Source organism: Lobosporangium transversale (genome assembly GCF_002105155.1).
Source record: "Lobosporangium transversale strain NRRL 3116 chromosome Unknown BCR41scaffold_6, whole genome shotgun sequence".
Lineage (NCBI taxonomy): Eukaryota > Fungi > Mortierellomycota > Mortierellomycetes > Mortierellales > Mortierellaceae > Lobosporangium > Lobosporangium transversale.
The window spans coordinates 181,024-204,952 of NW_019028984.1; the positions used below are offsets into that span (position 1 = coordinate 181,024).

Sequence of the window (23,929 nt, forward strand, 5' to 3'; positions counted from 1 at the left end):
TTGGGCTGAGTATTTGATTAACACACCCTTATTTATTTAATCAAGCCCAAACGTACGATTCCTTTCTTTTCTTGTTTTTAATAACAGTAATGATAATAAAAATGTATACAAGCTAACAGGTAAAAAGTAAAACAAGGCAAAGCCAAAATAAAGAAAACAAACCAATAAACTACAAAAGGAGATGAAACGCTTCTGTGATTCGATGCAAAAAAAATTGATGATGATAAAACTAAAAGCAATTGTGAGTTGAGATGATGAAAAAAAAAAAAAAAAAAAAAAAATAAGAATAATAATAATAATAAGAAACAAAAAAAATAAAATGCCCTTATCATCGTCGACGGAGGAATCTGGTGGCCTGGCAGCCAACTACACCCATCACTGCCACAACCGAAACCAATGTCAATCCAATCGTTATAACCGATCTTCTTGTAGACGTAATCTTGGCGTACTTTTGGCGTTTTGCCCGATCTCGTCCTTCTGTTCTCATCATCTCATTGTCGTAATAGCTGGATCTGCCATCTTCGTCCGTGCTCTCGCCAGCTCCTTCTGTCGGTAATACCTTTGTTTTTGACCGCGAGCCCTTTAACCCAAATGGTTCAAAAGAATAAAACACATATTACACACACCCCATACAAAAAAAAAAAAAAAAAAAAAAAAGTATATTCCCGTAATAACATAATTAGATAATACAATAACGAAAGCAATAGATTAGCAAATGAATAAAAAGACATGGTAACGGAAGCATTATCTAGTCACCAAATCTTCGGCACAGGTCCAGAGCTGAGCCTAACAGAGTGTTCTCCCAAAATGTCCTGCTATTGGCTCCTTTTTTTTTTTTTTTTTTTTTTTTTTTCTTCAAAAATCTGGATCTGTCGACTGCATACACACAGCCCCCACTTTTTTTTTTTTTTTTTTTTTTTTTTTTTCTAGACTCTGGAATTCCCTTTTGTTCTTTAGTCAATAAGATTTTCCTCCAATTATACCCCATGATATATTGCATATGTAATCATCCACAATGCCAATAAAAAGACAATGATGAGCAAGCTTTGGATAGAACAGTCGTTAGCGTCAACGACATAATAGGGTAACTAGAATGTGCGCGACCCAAACTTGTAAACTGAGAGCGAAGGTGTCACATCCTTGTCAGAAAGTAATGTTACTAACGCTACTGTAAACCCAGTGGAAACACAATCTAGGCCGTTTTTCCCGCAGGATGGAACAAAGACAATGCATGAAAATCAAACACAACAGGCACAGTTGCTGTTGCAGAGGGGGAGGGAAATAAAAAGACCATGTGGTACAAAGCATAAAGATATAGTGAAAATTGGATGATCATGTTTATAATTTTGGTGCTCCATCACCAATCTTTTTCGGAGCAGGGTTTGGCACGGGTACCTTTACTGGAGCAGGCGCATTAGCGACGATCTCGGCAAATCGTAGGACGCGGGATGACACTAAAAAGTAATGTATCCGGGGATAGTTAGCCTCTTATGCATGAGCGCACACACCTACTCATCTGCGTAAACAAAAGCGAGCTTTTTTTTTTTTTTTTTTTTTTTTTTTTTTTTTACCTGTGGCATTATCACGACGATTTTTGCCTTCACGTCTAAAGGTACCAATATGTTCCACTAAATCCCATAGAGCACCTTCAATACTGACACGTCCATCAGCATCCCTTGTTGGAATAAAGTCTGGATGGAGTGCAACCTTCGTTCGCTCCTTATTGTTGGTTGCCTTCTTAAACATCAGAATACCATGGTCGCTAAGACGGTTAAATCCGTTTTTGAGGGTTTCCATGTTGACTGACTCAAAATATGAGAGATCCCCCTGATAATAGAGCGTCTTTCCGAACATCTGGGTCTTTTCCATAAACACACGTTCCTCGACCCAGTAAAGCTGAGGCTCGCCATTAGGATCTAAAGGAGGGATCAACTCCTTCGCTGTCGGAATAAGGGTATACAGGGACACAGCAGCCAGCCAGTATGTCTCCACAAATGGCCAGAGTAAAAAGCAATAAAAGTCTATTTATATATATATATATATATACAGTAAAAATAAACAGCTTTAATCCATGTACTCTCTTTTGTCACAGAAAAGGTATAATCGATTCAGTGTTAACGGAGAATATCAATTTCTTACCATAGTTTTCTCTACCAATGCTGCGCTCAACATCAGAAAGGCCAACGTATCCTTCACTGTCAATCTCTATAACGTTTGATTTCTAGTAGCACCGATAATGTGCACGCATACATGCATGCATGTCAGAGTCATTTATTAATATCCTGAATCCGTCACACAAATGCAAGAACTTCCGCGGAGAAAAACCAGAAACACTGCGCGTATCAAAGTCATCATACATACCTTGAGATACTCCAGCGTATTCTCCAAATTGCTTTGGATGTCACCCGGGTTGTAAATAAAATCGGTCTTGAGCAAGCGGCTCAAGAATGTCACCTCATTCAGCAATTCATCATGACTGATCTTTTGTGTTGATTTTGCACCACCCATCTTGATGCGCGTGTACATCGTAACAGCCACGATTGCTTCGTGCACAAACAAATGGATCAGTTGGTTGCGGTAAAAGGAGAGCTCAAAGCGCTTGACAGCGTAGAAAACAGGCTCTAGCAAGTTCTTTTGCAGCGCCACCAAATCCTTCAATACACCCAATGCACTATCGAAGCAAAAAAAAAAAAAAAAAAAATGGATATGAGAATACAATCTTACAATGTCAACTCTTTTTTTTTTTTTTTTTTTTTTTTAAGAAAAAATCGATTCCTTACCGATCAACAACCTCGCCTGTTTCCATCCCGCTAAAGTTGGCGACACGGCCTCCTTTTGATAAGATCTCACGTTTTAGCCAATCCACACGTCGGATAAGTTCATTACGACCAACACCCTAAGGATATTTTGGTAACACACGGGCCAAGTATTCATCCATGTTAATACGAGTGTATGCACATAATAACCACCATAGCAGCCCAGTAGAACATCAGTGCACTTACCCGACCACGAAGTGTCAAAATGACAGTTCCGACCAAAGCAGTTGGCATTACAACAGAGACAGAGTTCTAAGCAAAAGTCAAAGATCTTCCGTTAGTATTGCTACATCGACACTTGGAAATAAACAACCTGTCACAAAAATCACAAATGACTCACAATATCAGCCAAGACCTTATAGCCCAGAGCCTTCAGCAGTTGAGATTTGGCTTGAGTGCTTGCCAACTGCTGATCATTAACAAACCTATTATGAACAGATGATGCCGAACAGCTGTTAGACAAATTTCCTCGAGCACAACTGGGTTACGCTCGATCATACATACAGTGGCATGCAAACCAAAAAAATAAAAAAAAATAAAAAAAATAAAAAATAAAAACTACTTACTCTCTCCGCTCAATTTCCTGATTCATAAAGTTGCGCAAACTGTAAGGTTTTGCAAAGCGTACATCGATACGTCCCATCTTTAGTTGAAGAAGTCTAGAGTTCGTGATAACGCCCCACAGACTCTCTTTCTCTTTTGGAATCCCAAGAAGCTCGTTGATATATGTCTCTGTCTCAATAACCTTATCGTATCCAATCGAGATCGGGACGATGTAGCAGTCTTCAATGCGTTTAGAGAGCATGGCGTCCATAATGATCTTTAGGACTATTTCAGGTAGGAGTAATAAGACAAAGTTACAGAGATGAATTTCGTAAACAATTATTCAGAAATATATATAAAAAGATAGATTAGAGCCGAGTTAGGTGTATGTAGGGTCGTACCTCCAAGTTTTGGTGGCAACAGCTTTCCTGTTCTACTACGTGTCCCTTCAATGAAGCACTCAATGTTATATCCTCCTTCGAGCAGCTCCTGGACGTATTCGTGCACGATGCTAGTATAAAGCTGATCATCTGCCCAAGATCGGCGAATAAAAAATGCTCCCGCTCCTTTAAGGGCTTTTCCTACAATGGGCATGTCCAAGTTGTTGCCAGCAGCAATGTGGGGTAATGCGAGACCCATACGGAAGAAGATGTAGGAGACGACTAAGTAGTCAATATGGGACTTGTGGCAAGGCAAGATAATCATTGAGTATTTTCTTTCTGCACAGTATTCAGCAATCCGTCGCAACTCCAGAAACTCGGACTCCTTAATGTGAATTCCTTGGTGATACATCCTCACTAGGATATTATTGATAAGAAAGGCGAAGAACCTAATAGATCAAATTACAGGAATATCTTTTTAGCTTTTTAGCTTTTTAGCTTTTTTTTTTTTTTTTTTTTTTTTTTTTTTTTTTTTTTTTTTTTCAGCAATTGAAAATACACACGAACCTGATGAACTTCATGCTATTCATATCACAAACCAACTTTTCAATGTTGGTTTTGGCTACCGCAGTGAGTTCAGCTTCCAGAGCCTTGCGACGCACTTCAATATCCTCAGGTCGCATGGGTCTGTTTTTGGGTTTGAAGTTTTTCTTTCCTGCATTAGCTGCCATTTCTGCATCGTACGCTTCCTGTTTCTGGTGGATCAATGCTTCCAGTTGTTGAGCAGCCATGCTTTTGATTAATTCATTCACTGTAAAGACCGATTGGAAGAATTAATAAAAAGAGATTGATCAGTATAGAGTTCCGGTACTGTAGTTGTATTAGGTGTGACTATACATGTCTAAATGACACTATGGTAAGCGAATATAAAGTACATACCTTTTTGGCTAGCAAGAATCCTCTCTTTGAAGGTCGCTGAGAAACCTTCATAGAGAATACGGGTACCAACATAGTTGCTGTAACTTCTCCAACCCTAATGAAGCATGATCAAAATTAAAATTTATGGTCAATTTTTTTTTTTTTTACAATTGACTAAGTCGGTCGTTGCGTAAGGCTGCATAAATATTGAAATAATGAAACAGCTGACAAGCAATTGCTCTGTGTGGTTCGAACGCATATTTTTGGTAAGTGCAAGTAAGAATCTGCGTTTCAGTGAAAGGACCAAAAAAATAGCAGTGCAGCTCATATTCTTCCAAGCTGGCCTGCTTTCACGCGATCATATTACTAGGTTGTAGTCCATGTATTATAGAAAGAGATATTTGGGTATATGTGGTACTGTTGAGGTATGTAATGGCTCATCCTTATATAGCGTCGTAACAAAATGACAGCATGAAAATAAAAAAGTCTAAATCGCGGGGCATTTTTTTTTTTTCCTGTTAATTTACGCAGCATCACTGATCGGGTTATATCTTCACGTACCGTGCCCTGATAAAATGCTGCTGTCTGGACTACAAAGCCAACCGGATCCTCTCGGATTCTTCCGGCATGTTTCTTACTTCATGATAATAGATATAAATTAAAAAAAAAAAAAAATAAATAAAAAGGATCAGAAAAAAGAAAAATAGAAAAAAAAAATAAAAAAAAAAAAATTCCATGATCAACTGTTGAATTACGTGATATTCTCGACGCCGGACTCATCATTGTCGGGATTCAGTCTCTGTACTGAAATCGAGTTTGGTGAATTGGGGGACTCTGGACTCGTTGCACCAGAAGGATGACAAGAGGAATCGACTTGCTGAGCTGGAACGATAGGCATGACATTCTTGAGCGGCTTCCGCTCCAATGCTGGTGGCACGACGGACGATTGTTCCGTTCCACTTTTAGTATTGCTAGTGGAATTATTGTTGGCGGTAGGATTGTTGTTATTACTGCCTGTTGCCATAGTGTATTTGTTTGTAAATATCTGTGTATGTTGTTTGTGTGTTTTTTCAGAGTTGTTGGGTAAAAAAATAAAAAAGAGAGAAAGAGAGAGAGAGAGAAATGTGTATAGTGTGTGTTGAAAGGAAGAAGTAATACAAAAGGTGAATGTGAAGAAGAGAGGTGATCAGATTCTACACAGAAGATCACTAATGGCAGGTTTGCAATGAATTTTCGTCAATGCAGTTGGTGATCTAAAAGCATAAGAATCAAAAAGAAGGAAGGAGGGTGTTTGTTTGTGTTTGTATTTGTGTTGAATCTGTGGAGAAATGAAATAGGTGAGATAAATTTCTGCTGGGGTAAAAAAAAAAAAAAAAAAAAAAAAAGACTAAAACTGGGGTTTGCAGTCTGTCTATCACTGGAAATAAAATCTACAAAAGTTCCTTCTACGACAACAACTATTTTTGATGACTATCTATCCTATTTACCCTATCTACTAAACTACAAAGAGGATGACAGACAGACAGACAAGTCAAAAATGACACCACCAGGAACAGTCAGTTAAAAAGAACAGTAAAAAAGGGAAGAAGAAGAAAAAAAAAAAAAAAAAAAAAAAAAGAAAGAGTCTTTTTCACGACGTTTTTTCAGATATTGGCGTGTGTGTATGTGTATGTGTGCGTGAAATAAAAAGAAGAAAAAAATAGCTGTGTAGGGAGAAGAAGATGCCTGAAAATGGATGGCAGAACAAAGAAGAGAAAAGGAAGAAAAGAAAAGAAAGAAAAGAAAGAAAGAAAGAAAAGCTGTGAATATACTTTACAATGATCATTTTATTTTGTTTGGACAAATGATGTATCTTAACGCCTGTAACCTTGCTGGGATCCGAGCAATTTTTACTCTGCTATCCGGATCAAATGGCGACCAAGGCCGTTAAATGTATTAAAAATATAAGCGAACCTTGCTTACAATGGTCTACTTTATTCATTTTTGGATAGATGCCTACGATTTAGAATCATCATGATGATCGCCATCATCGTGATCTTAGCCCATAAAGACTTGTTGGGGTTAAAAAAGAATCAAAATAGTAACTAAATCAAGGATCATTTTGTAATGATGCCTATCGCCCTTTGCTCATCATCGAATCGTCTTCTTTTCACTATTATCTTTGTCTTTTAAGCATCTTTGACTACAAAGGTGAATGGAACAGTTGATTCAGATAATGAGACCTATCCGCAGTGTCCTTCAAGAGAATAGCGACGCTACAAACACAGGAACAGGTTCAGGTACAATTGGTTTTATTTGGTGTAATATGTCTCTGGACATTTTCTTGGAAGCAACCACATGTTTAACCCTTGTAATAGCAACACACAGTCTTGGACACAGCTGTTCTCTTTTTACCAACCGACTTGCGTCAAAAAAAAGAAACAGTTGTTATTTGGGAGAGCGTCATTCAATCCGTCGATTACGATTAAATCCATTGCTCAATCTTTAAAAGTTAAAAAATCATTTGAGCGAACGGACCACTCCGCCAAGTCTTCATCCGACCCGACATGAAACTTGAAATATCTATTGAATTAGAAGACTCGGAAAGTACATGGACATTGCGGACCATCTTCATCAAGCCTTCTTGTTCACCCATGTGCTTGCAGATGCTAATCTAATAAATCTTATTCATCTGGATCGTGCTTTTGATACATGTGCACTATTGTTTGTTTAGTCTGTCATCATTCTTTAATTTTCAAATAACAATGGCAACGGTATTGCATATCAATAAGCTAAACATGCAACGTTCATACATATTCTGCTCATACCTTGTTTGTTCAATCTAGCTCAAGCAATTTTTCTCAGTGTATCAGAAAGAACCGCCTCAAATATTTAACTTCGTATTTCTCATCACTCCGCTCTTTTCCTTCCTTCATTCCTTGCTCCATTGTCGTTTCCGTTCACCAAGGCTTCGTCGTTTGCCTGAAGCACATTTGGGTAAGGTTAATTATCTTTTCCTGTGCAACGTAATACCCAGCCAAGCCAAGATCCCATGGAGCGAAATTCTTATACAAACACGAAATGTCGCTTTAAAAAAATTTTATCCCTTTTCTTTGAAAAAAAAAAAAAAAAAAAAAAAAAAAAGTAATAATAATAAGTCAAATTCGTAATATCCCGAAAGAATTATACGAGACTTGGAACGTGGCACTTTTTAGAAGAAAACATTATAGAATATAGACTTTTAGCAAACTCGCACAAGAAATCAGCCGAACAAATCCATGCTCTTCTTATCGATAAACGAAGCACTTTTTATTTCAAAAGTCAAAAGCTTTCAATGCATATTCTCAACTTCAAAAAAAAAAAAAAAAAAAAAAAGTATGATTATTTATTCTACATATGGCTTTCTTAGATCCAAACAACGCATGCATTAATGTTGCCGGTAACAAGATTGAGTGAATTGAGTAAACGAACAAGGCGTTCTTTGGGGGTTTGTATGAGTGAATGCATGTGTAAATGTGTGTGTTGTGCGTAAAAAGGAATTACTCGATCAATTCAGCAACAACACCAGTGCCAACAGTGCGACCACCCTCGCGAATAGTGAAGCGCTGACCCTTCTCCAATGGAACTCCGTTGACGAGCTCACAGTTCATGGTGACGTTGTCTCCAGGCAAGACCATCTTTTCAGCATCCTGTTCCTCAGCAGGGTGAGTCAAGGTCACAGTGACGTCCGAAGTGCGCACAAACATCTGAGGGCGATAGTTATTCAAGAATCCAGTATGACGTCCACCCTCATCCTTGGTCAAGATGTACAACGAAGCGGCAAACTTTTTGTAAGCCTTGACAGTGCCGGGCTGGGCCAAAACCATACCACGACGGAGCTGCTCACGCTTAACACCACGCAACAACGCGCCCATATTGTCACCAGCCTGGCCACGGTCAAGCTATATTATTGGTTCCAGTAGATGTTTTTAAGGATAGCTGGTCAGAAATGTCACTCTTTTACAGCAGCATGCAGTATCTTCCATGATTCGATTTTGGTAATCATTACCTCCTTGTGGAACATCTCAATACCAGTCAATACGGTCTTGAAGCTAGCGCCCATACCGACAATCTCGATTTCAGCACCCTTAGTGATAGTACCACGCTCAACACGGCCAGTGGCGACGGTACCACGACCAGAAATAGAGAAGACATCTAGAATTACGGCCCATTATAAGTCCCTTTCGTCTCTTCTTTTTGTTGATATATAGTCTCATCCTTTACCGATGATATTAGAAATAGAGTTAAACAATATAGCTTACCCTCAATAGGCATCAAGAATGGTTTTTCAAAGTCACGGATGGGGGTATCGATGTGCTCATCAACAGCAGCCATCAACTTCATGATGGCATCCTCACCAATCTCCTTGTTACGTCCTTCCAAAGCACAGAGAGCAGATCCCATGACAATGGGGGTGTTCTCACCATCAAACCCATAGGTGGTGAGAACATCGCGCATCTCCATCTCAACAAGATCCAACATCTCTGGATCATCAATTGCATCAACCTTGTTGATGAAGACCACCAACTTTTTAATTCCGACTTGCTTAGCAAGCAAAAGATGCTCACGGGTCTGAGGCATCTGACCATCAGTGGCAGCGACGACAATGATGGCTCCGTCCATCTTAGAGGAAGAAAAAAAAAAAAAAAAAAGCGAGACATCAGCAATGGACGGATCTTAAAGTAAAATTTACAAATTCAAAATTCAAAGAGGTTAAAATGGATTGTTTGACGCTTTACCTGGGCGGCACCAGTAATCATGTTCTTGATGTAATCAGCGTGTCCAGGACAGTCAACGTGGGCATAGTGGCGGTTATCAGTCTCATACTCAACGTGGGCAGTCGAGATAGTGATACCACGGGCTTTCTCCTCAGGAGCCTTGTCGATCTGGTTGTAGTCCATGAACTGGGCCTGACCCTTGGTAGCAAGAGTTTTGGTAATAGCAGCAGTCAAAGTGGTCTTTCCGTGATCGACGTGACCAATAGTTCCGATATTGACGTGAGGCTTATTACGTGAGAACTTGTTATCGGTGGCCATGGTGCGACGAATGACCATACGAGGGACTGCAATGGCGGTACGAACAGAGGGCCTGACCAATGAGGACTACCAATGTAATCGCAAAACAGTAAGTGGATTGGTAAGTCTGTATAGTTCTATCGTATTAGAAACCAAGTTGAGCGTTGTATAGACCTGTAGATCCATCAGATCCCACATGGAAAATACTTACAGCAACCTTCTGAGCAAGAGCGGCAGGGTTAGTGGCAAGCACTATTTAGGAACAGATTTAAAAAGGAATGAATAGGAAGGGCCAACATTAGTCAATCTTGACTATGGCAAGAATAACACTTGACACAAGCATGAGACGATGAGTTGGGCTGCATGATGATCAATTATTTGCTGATCAGTTCGGTGGCGTCTTCTAACGCCAAACCAATAAAAAAAGTTGACGAAGAGCGCGTAAAATTGAATACTTACTGCTACGACCAAGGGTCGAGATGCAGCGCTGGGTGGAAGGAGTGGCGACCTTAGAGCCGAGTCTGTGGGCGGTACGGAGCGAGAACATGGCGAAACAATTGATTCAACAGGGGTGGACTGAGAAGCGAAAAGAAGAAGACCGGGCAGGGAAAGAGCTCCGAGAAGATTTCAAAAAAGGCCAAAAAAGAGAGGCAAAACATTTAAGTGACTGCTTACTGGAGAGTTCACCAGGATAAGCCACTGAAAAATCTATATCTGCATATTTTTATAATTGAACAATGGTTAGTTGGACATGAATATATTTTGTGAATAGCAAATGATTGTATGATAGTTCGGATTCCAGCTTGTATTTCTATTCTCTTTATGCTTTTTTTTTTTTTTTTTTTTTTTTTTTTTAAGCCCTTTGTCTTTCCTCTTCATACTCCTTGCTCGTTTGCTCACGTCCTCCATTTATTCACATTCATTCATCCCCACAGTCTGTTATCGCCATTGAAGTAGTATTCTTGCGGTATTTCATTCCTTTCACTGTTACATCAACCTCACGTTCTTACGCAATGTCAGCACCCCCGCATTCCGGCAGTACCTTTCAACCTTCTAACGCCGCCAACCAGGTTGTTGAGGATACAGGTATAACAGTAAAAGCATTGATATAACAAGATCTTAAACATGTCCGACCTGTGAATAGTTCACTTCTCTGTTGTATCAATTGGCTAGCTTGTTGGTGCAGCCAGTATCTCAAACGCGTTTTTTCTGAAAAATAAATCATAAAATATGGAAAACCATTGCAAAGCTGATAAAAGGTCTTCTATTGTCTAACCACCTCGCATTAATATAGCCAGGGTGATGGACAAAGCCTGGGAGATTGTTCAACAAAAAAGTAAGTGAGGGTTTGTTTGTGATATGTACCTGAATCAGTGACGCTTTTGCGACCCAATTACACGCGAAGCAATTGATGTCATGAAGCAAAAAAGTTCATGGAGAGCATTAACATTAATTCATCACTCCAATGTATCCAATTTAATATACTCTCTCCGATCTTTCTTTGTACTTTCTTTTACCTATATATCTGCTTAGCCTTCACAAAATGGTAATAGCTCCCATTAATAGTTATGACGAATAATCATGAACTTGTTCAAAAGTTGGGACGGCTATTTTGAATTGATGGGAGGTCTAAATATGCTTATTGAAAATGTTCTGTTTCACAGGGTGAATACAAAACTTACCTTGGGCCGATATCCCGAGATTTCAAACTTACTGCAGATGTCTGATGGAGTACCTTTGATCCAGCTCTTGGTAAGTACAACTTTCTTTTTTTTTTTTTTTTTGACCTATTTGCATCCCTTACGTGAGATAAATCGAACTGGAACCAGGATCGAAGCGATCATAAATTGAAACAATGTACCTAATTATGAGATTGGTCCTAAATATTTTGATAGGAAGTTATTGGAGATACCAGTCTGGGCCGGTACAACAAGGTATCCCGGATGCGTATTCAGAAAGTCGAAAATGTGAACAAGTGCCTGGAGTTCATTCGTTCCCGCGGAGTCAATCTCACTAATATTGGTGCCGAAGGTGTGTTTTGTGCATCGTGTATTATCGGCTCTTTAATACCACTGTATTTCTTGGAAAGATGCTGTACTGACATTATTCCTTATCGTCTATAGATATTGTTGATGAGAATTCAAAGTTGATTTTGGGCATGATCTGGACTCTAATTCTGAGATTTACTATCGCTGATATCAGGTATGGTACATTCAACGTATATTAAAAAGAAATAAGACAGTCAGGTGTCCTTTTCTAACGCCATGCTTTATTATTATTATTTTTCTACAGTGAAGAAGGCCTGAGCGCCAAAGAAGGTTTATTACTATGGTGTCAGCGCAAGACTGCGCCCTACCGAGAAGTCAATGTCAGGGATTTCACCTACAGCTGGGCTGATGGACTGGCATTGTAAGGTTACTGTATTATCTTTTGCCTGCGTTCCCTCTCTCTCTCTCTCTCTCTTTTTTTTAATTTTTTTTTTTTTTTTTTCTTACTGCCTTTCTAACTATAATTCGATCCGACTTGTTTAATCTCTAGTTGTGCATTGATCCATCGCCATCGCCCTGATCTCTTGGATTTTGATTCATTAGATAAGTCTGACAGACACGGCAACACGCAACTGGCTTTCGACGTTGCTGAAGAGCATCTAGATATCCCCAAGCTGCTGGATGTTGAAGATGTATGCGACATTTCCAAACCTGATGAGCGTTCCATTATGACCTATGTTGCTCAGTATTTCCATGCCTTTTCAGAACTCGGGAAGGTTGATACAGCTGGCCGTCGTGTCGCAAAGTTTGCTGAAGTCATGGAGTCTGTATGGACAATGCAGAATGATTATGAAAGACGTGTCAAGGCGGTAGGCTTTATACTAATCAGATTGATATATACTGTATATGACTTGGGATCCAATTCACTAATGGCTAAAAATATGTAACTCAAACGCAAGATCCTTCTTTTTTTTTTTTTTTTTTTTTTTTTTTTTGTTGTTACATAGCTCATGCAAGCCATCCATAACAAGAAGGCGGAGTGGGAATCATCCACGTTCCGCGGTGATTATGCAGATGCAAAGAGACAATCCATCGAGTTCAATAACTACAAAACGTCTCTGAAACGCACCTGGGTAGCTGAGAAGCGTGATGTCGATACTCTACTCGGTAATATCCAGACTAAACTCAAGACATACGAGCTTAAGCCATATCATCCTCCCCGAGGTTTGACACTCCAGGTAGGTACTTCCGACGAGCGCAGTGAGTAGCCATCCTATGGTCCAATATCCACGCTGATTATATGTCGAACTTCCTTCCTTATAGGATCTGGATAACTTCTGGAAGAATCTTTTGATTGCTGAAGAAAAGAGATATCGACTCATTAATGCCAAGATCAGAGAGTGGGTAGACTGCGAAACAATATTGGTGTCCTTCACGTCCTTACTATAAAATATGTTGCATTTCAATTACCTACTTATCACCTTTTATTTTGTTATCGGATGGTAGTATTAAGGAAAAGCTTCGTCAAGATTTCGCCAAGCAAGCCAACGATTTCCAAGCAAAGGTCAATGCCATTTCACATGAGCTGACGGTGTTAGACGGGGACCTGGATGTAAGCTTTAAAAAAATAAAAAATAAAAAAATTGCTTGGTTTGAGAACGGCTGGAATGGAGCTAGTTAATAGCCTTAATCTTTCTACAACATAACTCATGTTGACCTCTCTTTTCCTTTCTTCAAATTAACTACAAAAGCTCCAACTAAACCATGTGCGTCATTTAGATTCGCGTCTCGGGCCACTGGCAGACACATTGGAGCAGATCCAGCGACTGGATGATCAATGTGTTGAAGCCAACATTGAAGAAAATGACTACACCATCTATAGTGCGGACGATCTGTCATTTGACTTTGCTTTATTGGAACAGGCCATGCAAAAGAAGTCTGCCTTCATTTCGAATCAGGTAATTATTTTGCATAAAATCCTCAATGCCTTACTTCTCTCTCTTTTAGAATTTATAGGCGAGTTTAATGATCTAAGCCCATTCATTCAACTGTGCTTATTATTGTTTATGAACTATAGATTGTGTCTCGTAACATGACAAATTTGACGCCTGGACAACTCGAGGAGTTTGAAAGTACTTTCCGTTATTTTGATAATAACCAAACCAACTCGTTGTCATATGGCGAATTTAACGCAGCCTTAGCCAGCTTGGGCATCATGTACGAAGATGAAGATTTTGCGGGTGTATTTGCACAATGCTCCCAAGGAGCGCCTGAAGTTTCATTTGAACAGGTAAAATGAATAACAAAAAAAAAAGGCTCTTCAAAAGCTTATCCCATGAAAGATGAAAGATTGTCAAACTAAAGTATTTTCTATATTTTCCATATTTTCTATATTAAAAAAAAAAAAAAAAAAAAAAAAAAAAAAAAGTTTATCAATTTCATGGTGGGCGTCACAGAAGATCGTACATCGAGTGATCAAGTACGTGAGTCGTTCAGAATTGTTGCTGCTGATAAGCCGTTTGTGACGGAACTTGATTTGAGGCAGTCGATGCTTCCTCCTGCAGTTGTCAGTTATTTGCAGTCGACTCTGCCTCGTCATGATTCTGGGAATGGATATAATTATGAGGCTTACTTGGACAGTGTTTTTAAATAAAAAGACTTCATTAAAAGCAGGTAGATTTTGATACAAAGAAAAATGCTAAAGAGTCACGACTACCAATAGACTTGGTTGATTAAACTGTCAGTATCTGGAAAACAAATAAACAAGTGGTCCTGGGAATATTTTTTTTTCTTGTGCTCTTGTATTTAGTCTTCAGATTCAATGACATGATATATAAAAGGTGTCATGAGAAAGAGCGAAAGAAAGAGCCCTGAGCACGGGAGGATGTTTTCTAACATGCAGGGAATTCCGTTTTTTTTGTCCTACGCTCAATGCTTTAAATCGGAAAGATGCGACCGAGCTACAAATGGTGCGGATACATATCCGGCCGGCAAAAAAAAAAAAAAAAGACAGATCGATCAGATAGATTACGCTTTGTAAAGGATTTTTTTTTTTTTTTTTTTTTTTTTTCCACGGTCATGTTGATTTCTAATGTAAACACTTATTAATTTGGTTTATACTTTGTTTGAAACGCTGTTATTTTGATTATCTGGACTGTACAAGGTATATAAAACAAAAGAAAAGACGTTTGTATACTATGTTTGGCCATGATTACCATCTTGGAAAAAAAAAAAAAAAAAAAAAAAAAAAAGGAAAATAGAAAAAGCAGAAGACACAGAAAAGAATAAGAACAAGGAAAAATTTGTCCACTTCCTGATGAAATCTCTTCAATTCTTCAGTGCATCAACAGCATAGTGTGCTTGATTCCTGTAATTCAATGCCGGTGGGCGTAGCAGACTAATATGCCAACCTTTTTCGGTCGAGAGAAGCCATCTTTGGAATGGTACATCCTGCGTATTTTTTTCCCTTTCCTGCAGGATGGAGTCAGTCCAAAGCAAACGGGAGTCCCAAGGAGGGAAATCATTAAAAAGATATGAAGAATCGGTTTTTTTACATAAAATGGGAGGTCTATCTTGTTCACGAGAGTGTGAGCTTGAGCTTTGCTTCATATTGTGTACAAAGTCTGTGTGTCTGCATTTGGCACACATTTGCCATCCTTCCAAATATGGTCGACATCGCTCCAGAGGACTTCGAAACCATATCAGTTCAGCAGAAGGTTTTATCAGTAAACTTCTTTTTTTTTATTTTTTCATCATCAAGAACATCAAGAGCATCAAGAAGGAAGGAAGGAAGGAAGGAAGGAAAGGGGGAAACCAATGTTACCTGTGTTGATATTGCCATTGCAATAAGAACATTAGTGTACCAATTGCTCCCATATAACCATCGCATAAGATTCTGCTTTTTGGTGTTCAAGAGATCTCAGAGAGATAAAGACACGAGATGAGGGAAACAGTCAGGATACATTGATGGGGGCCATTGCAGGTCTGTAGGTCTGTAATCCTGTGGAGAAAAAAATGGTCCTTTTTCATTTTACTCCTCCACTCCTCTATTGCAACCACCATCTCTCTTTTACCCTTCTTCTTTCTCTTTATCACTCTCTCATTACACCCCCACGTACCTACATACTTACACACCTTCAGCTTCATTTTTGTCTCCTCCCTTTCTCTTTGTTATTATTGTTATTATTGTTACTTTGCGCTTGCGTGCGTCGTGTCTAAAGTATCAGAGTGCACGTTTGTTAAGCATTCTTTTTAATTCACCTCAATCCGGATTCATAGACGGCTCAATCCCATCTCATCTCATCTCATCCTATCCTATCCATCACAACATTGTCATTGTATGAGTGAATGTATTCATATTTACACATTCACTCTCTTTTTTTCCTTACTCTTTCATTGCTGCTTTCACATCTATAACAACTGATCTGCCCTTATTCTTGTCTTTCCGTTCTTCACGATTGTCCAAAATTATCTCTGGTGTCCCATATCTTTTATTTTCTATTTTATTTTGAAAACTTGGACAGTTGCAGCATAGCTTTTAACAGTGTGAAGGCGTAGTCGTGGTTTTAGTCATCGACTGCCTGTCTTTTTCCAACTGCTTCGCAGTTTCTCTCTTTCGTTTTTTTCTTTACTTTTTTTTTTTTTTTTTTTTTAAAAAAAAAAAAAAAAAAAAAAAAAAAAAAAGAATAGAACACTTGGAGAGTAACCAGCTATCGTTGTAATACCTGAATTGGATACATACTCCCCCACATGAGTTCCTGGTGTGGCAACGAGCCTTGGGTATGTTTTGATTTTCGCTTTTTGATCTGTCTTGTAAAAAAAAAAAAAAAAAAAAAAAAAAAAAAAAGCCGACAGCAAAGGAAACTTATGCAGCCACAACTTCGTTCCTTACAATGGCTCTTGCGCGGTTGCTTTGGTCGATTTTTTTGATTAGGGCCCATATACAAATGATACCCTTGACTTCACACCATGCTTTCGTGAAATCGTTTTCGAAACCAGTCTTCCTCTCACTTTTCTCGTCCTGACTCTTACAATATGTGGAGCACGGCCGTTGCTTGAACACTGCATGAGAACACCCAAGCCTCAGCAAGTGGGCGAAAGCGTGGTACATCAACAACAAGAACAATATCGTCCCTCAGGGACTGCAGCAGGAATAGGAGCAAGAGCCTCTGCCACATCTCCTTTGCTTAGCCATTCACAAGATAATCAGAATAGACACAATGGCTATAGCGCGATCACTACTGCCAGTAATACCATCAATAGTCATCACTACAACAACTCCAACAACTATAACGATAATAGCAATAACATTAATCATAGTAATATAGATGGCAATATGACTACAACACCACATGTCAACGGGGGAAGCAAAACACAACTTGTCCCTGCATTAAAACAGGGGGTATTATTGTCTAGAGCTCTGTCTGCAGACTCAAGTATGTAAAAAATAGTAATAATAAAAGATGGCTACAATCTGAGAATACTCCACAAGGTTTCGCTAACTCGATTTTTTTTTTTTTTTTTTTTTTTTGCTTGGCAACAGACGCAACTGAAGACGTAAAGTTGCTATTACAACCAAAAGCTCATTCCGATAGGGATCCAAGGCCAGAATCCTTTGTCAATCATCCTACCAATAGTGACATTGCTCTTATCCTTGTGGCCTTAATCCAGGCCTTGGGGTTCATGGCCCTTGTACTTGTGCGTTGGAGATTTTTGGAGATAGGTGGCCATCATGGGCAACCAGGACACATTCATTTACCCGCATATCGTTTCATCATGCCAGTGACACAGGCATTTGTTTGGGTAGGTCGGTCTCATCTCCCTATGAATGATAATATCGAGAGACAGATATGGCCATATCAAGCTGCGGCTCACTATTCATATGAATCAAAACACTACTCTTTATTTTCAATTCATCATTAATCATATTCATTGTACCACAAAATCAAAAGATTTCTCTTGTTCACTTTGGAAGCTCAATGTTAACGAAGCTGGACTAACGTGGTATCTTTACATTTCTGTGCTCTATTGCTCATTTGCTTTCAGTCGTATACATTCATACTGTGTATGTTGGCGGCATTTACGCGGCATATCGTGCCGCCTTCTCGGATCAGGAGGATGCTTATCGTATTCTCGATGCTCACGTTTGTCAATGCCATACTGCGGCTGAGGACCACTTATAGATGCCTTAGCACTGATGAGGATCCGGACAATATCAGGACCCCGGAGCAATATCAGAGAGTAGAAGTTGAATTCATGCTAGCAATTGTCAATGCAACTTTATCTACAATCTTTGCATATTTTATCATGACTACGAGCAAAGGACCTGACGTTTACTTTGAAGGCCGCAAGGTTTCGCCTGAAATCAACGCCTCATTCATCCGCTGGATTACCTATGATTGGATGAATGAACTGATGTGGGATGGCTATGATCGCGCTCTCGAGTTGGCGTTCCTGCCCAGCTTGACTGACAGGATGCGTGCTAGACCAGTATACAGAATCTTTGCACGAACCAGGTAAAAAAAAAAAAAAAAAAAAAAGGCTCCTTTTCATTTGGATGAAATCAAAGAACATGAATTAATGCTTGACACCAACTTGACATTATTTTTTTATTTTTATCTTTTATTTTTCTTTCTCTTTTGCTGCCTCTAGACTTTTCTTTCAGCAGCAAAAACAACGTCCACCTTCATTACTCTGGCGTATCTATATTAGTAACCGACGCGATATCTGGATCAACTTTATTTTTGGTGTTATTTCATCTATTGCGTCATTCGGGATGCCTTACTTCCTCGGACAGCTACTTGGCTACATTGAAGACAAAGACAATGGAGTAGAAGAGACAGAGCCTAAAGAAAGAGCATATCTTTATGTTTTCGGCATGCTGATCAGCGACATCATTAAGAGTGTAACCTTTGGACAAAACCTTTACTATGGACGGCGTGTGGACATTCGTTTGCGTTCAATGCTGGGCGCTGAGGTTTATGCAAAGTCCCTGCGGCGTAAAGATATGACTGGAATCATTTCTGAACGGACAAAGAAGGGGGCACGTTCAGACACAGGCAAGATCACCAATTTGATGGCTGTGGATGCCAATCGTGTTGCCAGTGTGGGGTCGTCTATTTTCTATTTGTATACTTGTCCTATCGAGATTACTATTGCACTGGTGATGCTCTACCGGGAACTCGAGCTATCATCGCTAGTGGGCTTGGCTGTCATGTTCTTGACATTTCCTATTCACCACTTTGCTGCCAAAAAATACGCAAAAATCCAGGAACAGCTGATGGAAACTCGGGACCGTCGCGTCGGAATGATGTCAGAGCTATTGCAAGGAATCCGTATGATCAAATTCTTCACCTGGGAGAATAATATTCATAGGAAAATCATGGGTATGTTTATTACGTTTATGATTTGAAAAGTAGTATGTTTTTGAATATAATGATTCTTAATCACTATTACTATTCTTACGCTACATCTTCAGAGGTTCGTGACCAAGAGCTCCGTCGCTTTGTCCGTCTTTATATTATCAATACGCTTTTCACTCTGCTCTGGTTCGGCTCACCTATACTAGTCACGGTGATGGCCTTTACTTCTTATACCAAGCTGGAGCACAAGGAGCTGACTCCTCGTGTGGCCTTTACCTCGATGGCAATTTTCATTCTTCTCAGGGGTCCACTCAACATTTTACCAGGTATGGTCACAGACCTGCTGGAAGCTAAAGTTAGTATCAAGCGAATCGAGGCTTTCTTGAATGAGGGCGAGATTTGGAAGTACTCGGATGAGGCTCTCAAGGAAGATAAGGTCATTGAGAACCAGGCTCTTAGCCTCATGAAAATGTCGAACCAAAATCAGACGACAGGCACAATTGGATTTACAAATGCCACATTTAGATGGCATACTAAGGCCTCCGCCAATTCGAGTGATCAACAAGGCGCTCACTCCAATTCCACTTCGAATTCAGGGGCATTCATGTTGAAGGACTTGACCATCCATTTTCCTATTGGCAAACTAAGCTTGGTCTGTAAGTCAAATTGTTGATTATTGAGGAGAAGCACGGGCTGCAGTAAGAACTGTCTCAATATTTCGCTTCAGTTCTAGCTTTTTATATTTATGTAATTACCTCCCTCTTTTATAGGTGGATCCACAGGATCTGGCAAAACATCGCTCTTGATGGCACTGTTAAGAGAAATGGATTTGATTTCTGGCTCAGTTGATATGCCTCGGAGCAAATCAAAGATCATCAATCCTAATACAGGTTATATCCCGGGCACACTTGCCTATGTTTCTCAGTACCCTTGGCTTCAACAGGCGAGCATTCGAGAAAATATTTTGTTTGGATCTCCTTTGGAGATTGAGCGATACCAACATGTGTTGGAAGCATGTGCTTTACTACCAGACCTCGCAGTCTTTGAACATGGTGATTTGACTGAAATTGGCGAAAAAGGCATCACACTATCTGGGGGTCAGAAGCAACGTGTTGCTCTCGCGCGCGCCATGTACTCAAGAGCTCAACACCTGCTGTTTGATGACTGTCTCTCTGCTGTGGACGCGCACACGGCGAGACACTTGTTTGAACACTGTTTAAAAGGCCCATTGATGAATGGCAGGACAAGAATCCTTGTAACACATCATGTCCGCCTGTGTCTGCGGGATGCATCTTATGTTGTGCTGCTGAAGGAAGGCTCATTGGCTCTGACAGGTTCCCCTGTCAAGTTGATCCGTTCTGGCCTTTTGAGTGAGATTTTAGAAAGAAATGGATGGATGGAGGAAGACCAGGGCTCATCTCATTTGGCAAAGCTTACCTCGGAACATGGCATTATTGCAAAGGATATTCCTTTCAGGGCAGTCCCTCCAAAGAAGAAGAATACCACAGAGGCCAAGAAGCTTGTGGATGAAGAGGGTAAGGAACGAAAATAACGAGGAATTGCTTTTATGGTAAAAGCGAGGTTCAGTCTCTGTTCAAAAAACTATCACTCATGACTAACTTTTTTTTTTTTTTTTTTTTTTTTTTTGCAACGTTTGATTAGCGCGCTCTCGTGGAAAGGTGAAGCTTTTTGTCTACAACATGTACCTGAAGGCTTGTGGAGGCCCTCAGTTTTGGTTTGTTTTACTTTTTATCTTTACGGTCGTGAAGCTTCTTGGGATTGCAGAGGTTTTATGGATCAGAGAATGGTCCACTGCCTATCCTGCTTCTTCGGATGAATCAATTTACAAAATCTCGGCAAAGATGATTGGAGTCTTGCGTTGGGGGCAGTCTGACGATGGCGATGAGGATTCAGTTGATTTGGATTTTTACATTGGTATTTATGCAATGATTGTTTTGATGGCAGTCTTCTTGACTATCGTCCGGATGTTCTGGCAGTTCTACGGTTCCCTTAGAGCGTCGCGAGCTCTTTATGAGGAGCTTTTAGTGTCTATCATCCGCGCACCCATCCGATTCTTTGACACAACCCCCATTGGCCGTATCATCAACCGGTTTTCTAAAGACTTTGAAGTCATTGATGGACAAATGATCTATAAGATGGGGAGTATGCTGTCCGATACTCTTGGAATTATTGTTGTCATTTTAATGATCTCGCTTGTCACCCCAAGCTTCCTGATCACAGCTTTCTTTATTGGTAAATTGGGTTTTGTTTTTGTTTTTTAGAAAAAAGAAAGAGGAAAGGATTTATATTTGGTGACTTACTTACTATCTTCTTTTTTGGACAAACTTGAATAGCCTTGGCATACTTCTTTGTTGGGGCCTATTACATTGCCTCCAGTCGGGAATTGAAACGCATTGAGTCTGTCACCAAATCGCCATTGTACAGTCATTTTGGTGAGACACTTGTAGGCGTGTCCACCATTCGTGCGTTTGGTGTCGAATCCAGGTTTATGGAGGAGGTCCTTGTCAAGCTTGACAATAACAACGCTCCATACTACTTTTTATGGATGTGTAACCGTTGGCTCAACATTCGGGTGGATTTTATGGGCGCTATGGTGAGCTTTGTTGCAGGGATTTTGATTTTGCTCAATCTAGAGCATCTGGATGCAGGCTGGGCTGGTCTCAGCTTGGGATCTGCCATGAACTTTATGGGACTAGTCTATGTAAGCGATCCATCTTCGACGTCAAAACAGGGCGCAGTGCCGAACAAAATAGCGTGTAAGAACTACGGCTAGCATGCTATAAATACTAACACTTGCGTTTTATTTATGGCATATGATGCATAGTGGCTCGTGCGTATTTACACTGAGATGGAAATGTCCCTAAACAGTGTGGAGCGTGTCAATGAATATTTGGAGATGCCCCAGGAGCCGCCTGCTATTATAGAAGAGTCTCGTCCACCAGCTGGCGTATGTTTCTTTTTTTTTTTTTTTTTTTTTGTACAAAGTGGTCGACCATCCGTTCTCTCAAAGTACTTTGACTAATACTATTCCTTCGTTCTTTTTTAAAATTTTAGTGGCCATATGACGGAAAGATCGAGATTAAGGACTTGACAATGCAATATGCTCCTGATATGGGCCCTGTCCTCCATAATATCTCTATCAGTATTAGACCACGCGAAAAGATTGGTATTGTCGGACGAACAGGATCCGGAAAATCAACATTGGCGTTGTCTCTGTTCCGGTTCATGGAGCCTGTTGCAGGGTCAATTGTCATTGACGGCATTGATATTTCAAAGATTGGTCTTGAGGATCTACGCAGCCGCTTGACTATTATACCCCAAGGTAAATATGGGCTATGTTTGGGGTATAAGTTTCATGAAGATGTATATATATTTTTTTTTCGTTATCTGATTTTTCCATCTTTTGCTTTTATTTTTATTTCTGTTTTTGTTTTTATCTTTTGCTATTGTTTGCGTGATATAGATGCCGTGCTATTCAATGGCACTATTCGATCCAACCTGGATCCTTTCCAGGAGCATACAGACTATGAAATATGGGAAGCACTGCGTCGCGTGCACCTTGTGAAGGCTCGAGGATCCAGGACTGGGTCAAGGTCAAGTTCTCCTCCAGGCATCAACGCCGCTTTCTATCAAAATCACCAAAACATACCACATCCTACCTCGTTCACATATATTGGCCATCCCTTCGGTATGAATGATGATGTACATGCCCATCTACTTGGCCATCCTCACCAACACCATCATGACGCACCTGAAAACGTTTATATGAATCCTGGAATAACCGCCCCTGCTCCCGACTTTGGAGGTCCTATCTACAACGATCCTTTCCATCCTGCGCTTTGCCCACCCACAGCACCCGATAGACCTGCTATTGTCAGCATTCAGGGCGATTATGTGGAGCAGCAGCCAAGGACGAGTCCTGGAACAACACCACAGTTGTTGAATGGGGCCAGAATGCATTTTGCTAATGCTAATGGCCATTATGACAGCAACGGAGGACTGCTCCCTATTGACCCTGTTTCACCACGTGTTCTTTGCTCTTCGCTGAACCAAACCGATGCCACAGACTGCGTTACAGCGCCAACCAATGGATTATTGCAAGGAGTAGTCTCAATGCAAGATGATGCAGATGATCCTTTTGAGGATCTGGATAGCCCTGTGAGTGATGGCGGACATAATTTCTCTCAAGGTCAACGGCAATTATTGTGCATGGCCCGTGCATTGCTTCGTCAAAGTAGGGTTATCATTATGGACGAAGGTATGATCAAGAAGCAAATGATGATTATGACTTTATGAGTATGTGGCTACAGTTTTATGTCTTCTGACCCTAAAACTGACATCTTACGCCTGTGCTTTCCGACTGATTTTTAGCTACTGCAAGTGTGGACTTTGCTACGGATGAGAAGATTCAGACGACCATCAGAAATGAGCTTGGAGATTCAACTTTGATCACAGTAGCTCATAGACTGAGGACAATTATGGATTATGACCGAGTGTTAGTTCTAGAACAGGGACATGTGGTGGAATTTGATAGTCCCATTAATCTTATTACGAATCCCTCCAGCCGATTCCGCGACATGGTTGAGAAGTCAGGCGAGTGTGATACACTCTTTGAAATGGCTGCCAGAGCGTATTAAACAATTATATTATTATTATTACATTTATTATCGACGTTCTATTACAGTATTTTATCTTTCGATCCACTCCATACACATGCTTTTGTCGTATTCCATCCCAAACATTGCTATTAAGCAAAAACGAGAGGCTATTACTCTATTGTAATTATCGTTATTTTGTTTTATCTTGATATTTTACAAAGTTGTTTGGCGCTATTAAAGGGTATGTTTATACAAATACAAATGTATAAAT

At 40.0% G+C, this 23,929-nt stretch overlaps 4 protein-coding genes across 4 annotated transcripts; 2 read left to right on the forward strand and 2 right to left on the reverse strand.

The window, feature by feature from the left end:
• Positions 1 to 1,338: 1,338 nt before the first annotated feature.
• On the reverse strand, positions 1,339 to 5,437 carry BCR41DRAFT_414448 (putative acyltransferase; the record flags this gene model as incomplete). Its single annotated transcript, XM_022029497.1, has 13 exons — positions 1,339 to 1,454; positions 1,572 to 2,021; positions 2,140 to 2,203; positions 2,362 to 2,671; positions 2,781 to 2,896; positions 3,003 to 3,068; positions 3,157 to 3,241; positions 3,383 to 3,644; positions 3,761 to 4,188; positions 4,307 to 4,550; positions 4,679 to 4,772; positions 5,219 to 5,290; positions 5,402 to 5,437. 13 exons carry the CDS (start codon positions 5,435 to 5,437, stop codon positions 1,339 to 1,341), a joined length of 2,343 nt encoding a protein of 780 aa, XP_021884359.1.
• Positions 5,438 to 8,011: 2,574 nt separating this feature from the next.
• Positions 8,012 to 10,302, reverse strand: BCR41DRAFT_347598 (P-loop containing nucleoside triphosphate hydrolase protein). The gene is made up of 6 exons (XM_022023130.1): positions 10,150 to 10,302; positions 9,902 to 9,942; positions 9,415 to 9,777; positions 8,938 to 9,298; positions 8,685 to 8,830; positions 8,012 to 8,577 (listed from the first exon to the last, which is right to left on the reverse strand). Exons 1-6 carry the CDS (start codon positions 10,235 to 10,237, stop codon positions 8,176 to 8,178), a joined length of 1,401 nt encoding a protein of 466 aa, XP_021884360.1. The 5' UTR covers positions 10,238 to 10,302; the 3' UTR covers positions 8,012 to 8,175.
• A 1,107-nt stretch (positions 10,303 to 11,409) lies between these two features.
• On the forward strand, positions 11,410 to 14,331 carry BCR41DRAFT_300823 (calponin homology domain-containing protein; the record flags this gene model as incomplete). The annotated part of the gene is made up of 11 exons (XM_022020596.1): positions 11,410 to 11,442; positions 11,586 to 11,721; positions 11,814 to 11,892; positions 11,983 to 12,099; positions 12,229 to 12,547; positions 12,686 to 12,916; positions 13,002 to 13,078; positions 13,185 to 13,290; positions 13,430 to 13,636; positions 13,756 to 13,968; positions 14,107 to 14,331. 11 exons carry the CDS (start codon positions 11,410 to 11,412, stop codon positions 14,329 to 14,331), a joined length of 1,743 nt encoding a protein of 580 aa, XP_021884361.1.
• A 2,412-nt stretch (positions 14,332 to 16,743) lies between these two features.
• On the forward strand, positions 16,744 to 23,697 carry BCR41DRAFT_393213 (ABC transporter type 1, transmembrane domain-containing protein; the record flags this gene model as incomplete). The annotated part of the gene is made up of 12 exons (XM_022028531.1): positions 16,744 to 17,113; positions 17,221 to 17,480; positions 17,724 to 18,193; positions 18,330 to 19,063; positions 19,156 to 19,695; positions 19,810 to 20,574; positions 20,702 to 21,292; positions 21,394 to 21,761; positions 21,885 to 22,007; positions 22,115 to 22,382; positions 22,524 to 23,318; positions 23,432 to 23,697. 12 exons carry the CDS (start codon positions 16,744 to 16,746, stop codon positions 23,695 to 23,697), a joined length of 5,550 nt encoding a protein of 1,849 aa, XP_021884362.1.
• Between the last annotated feature and the right edge of the window lie 232 nt (positions 23,698 to 23,929).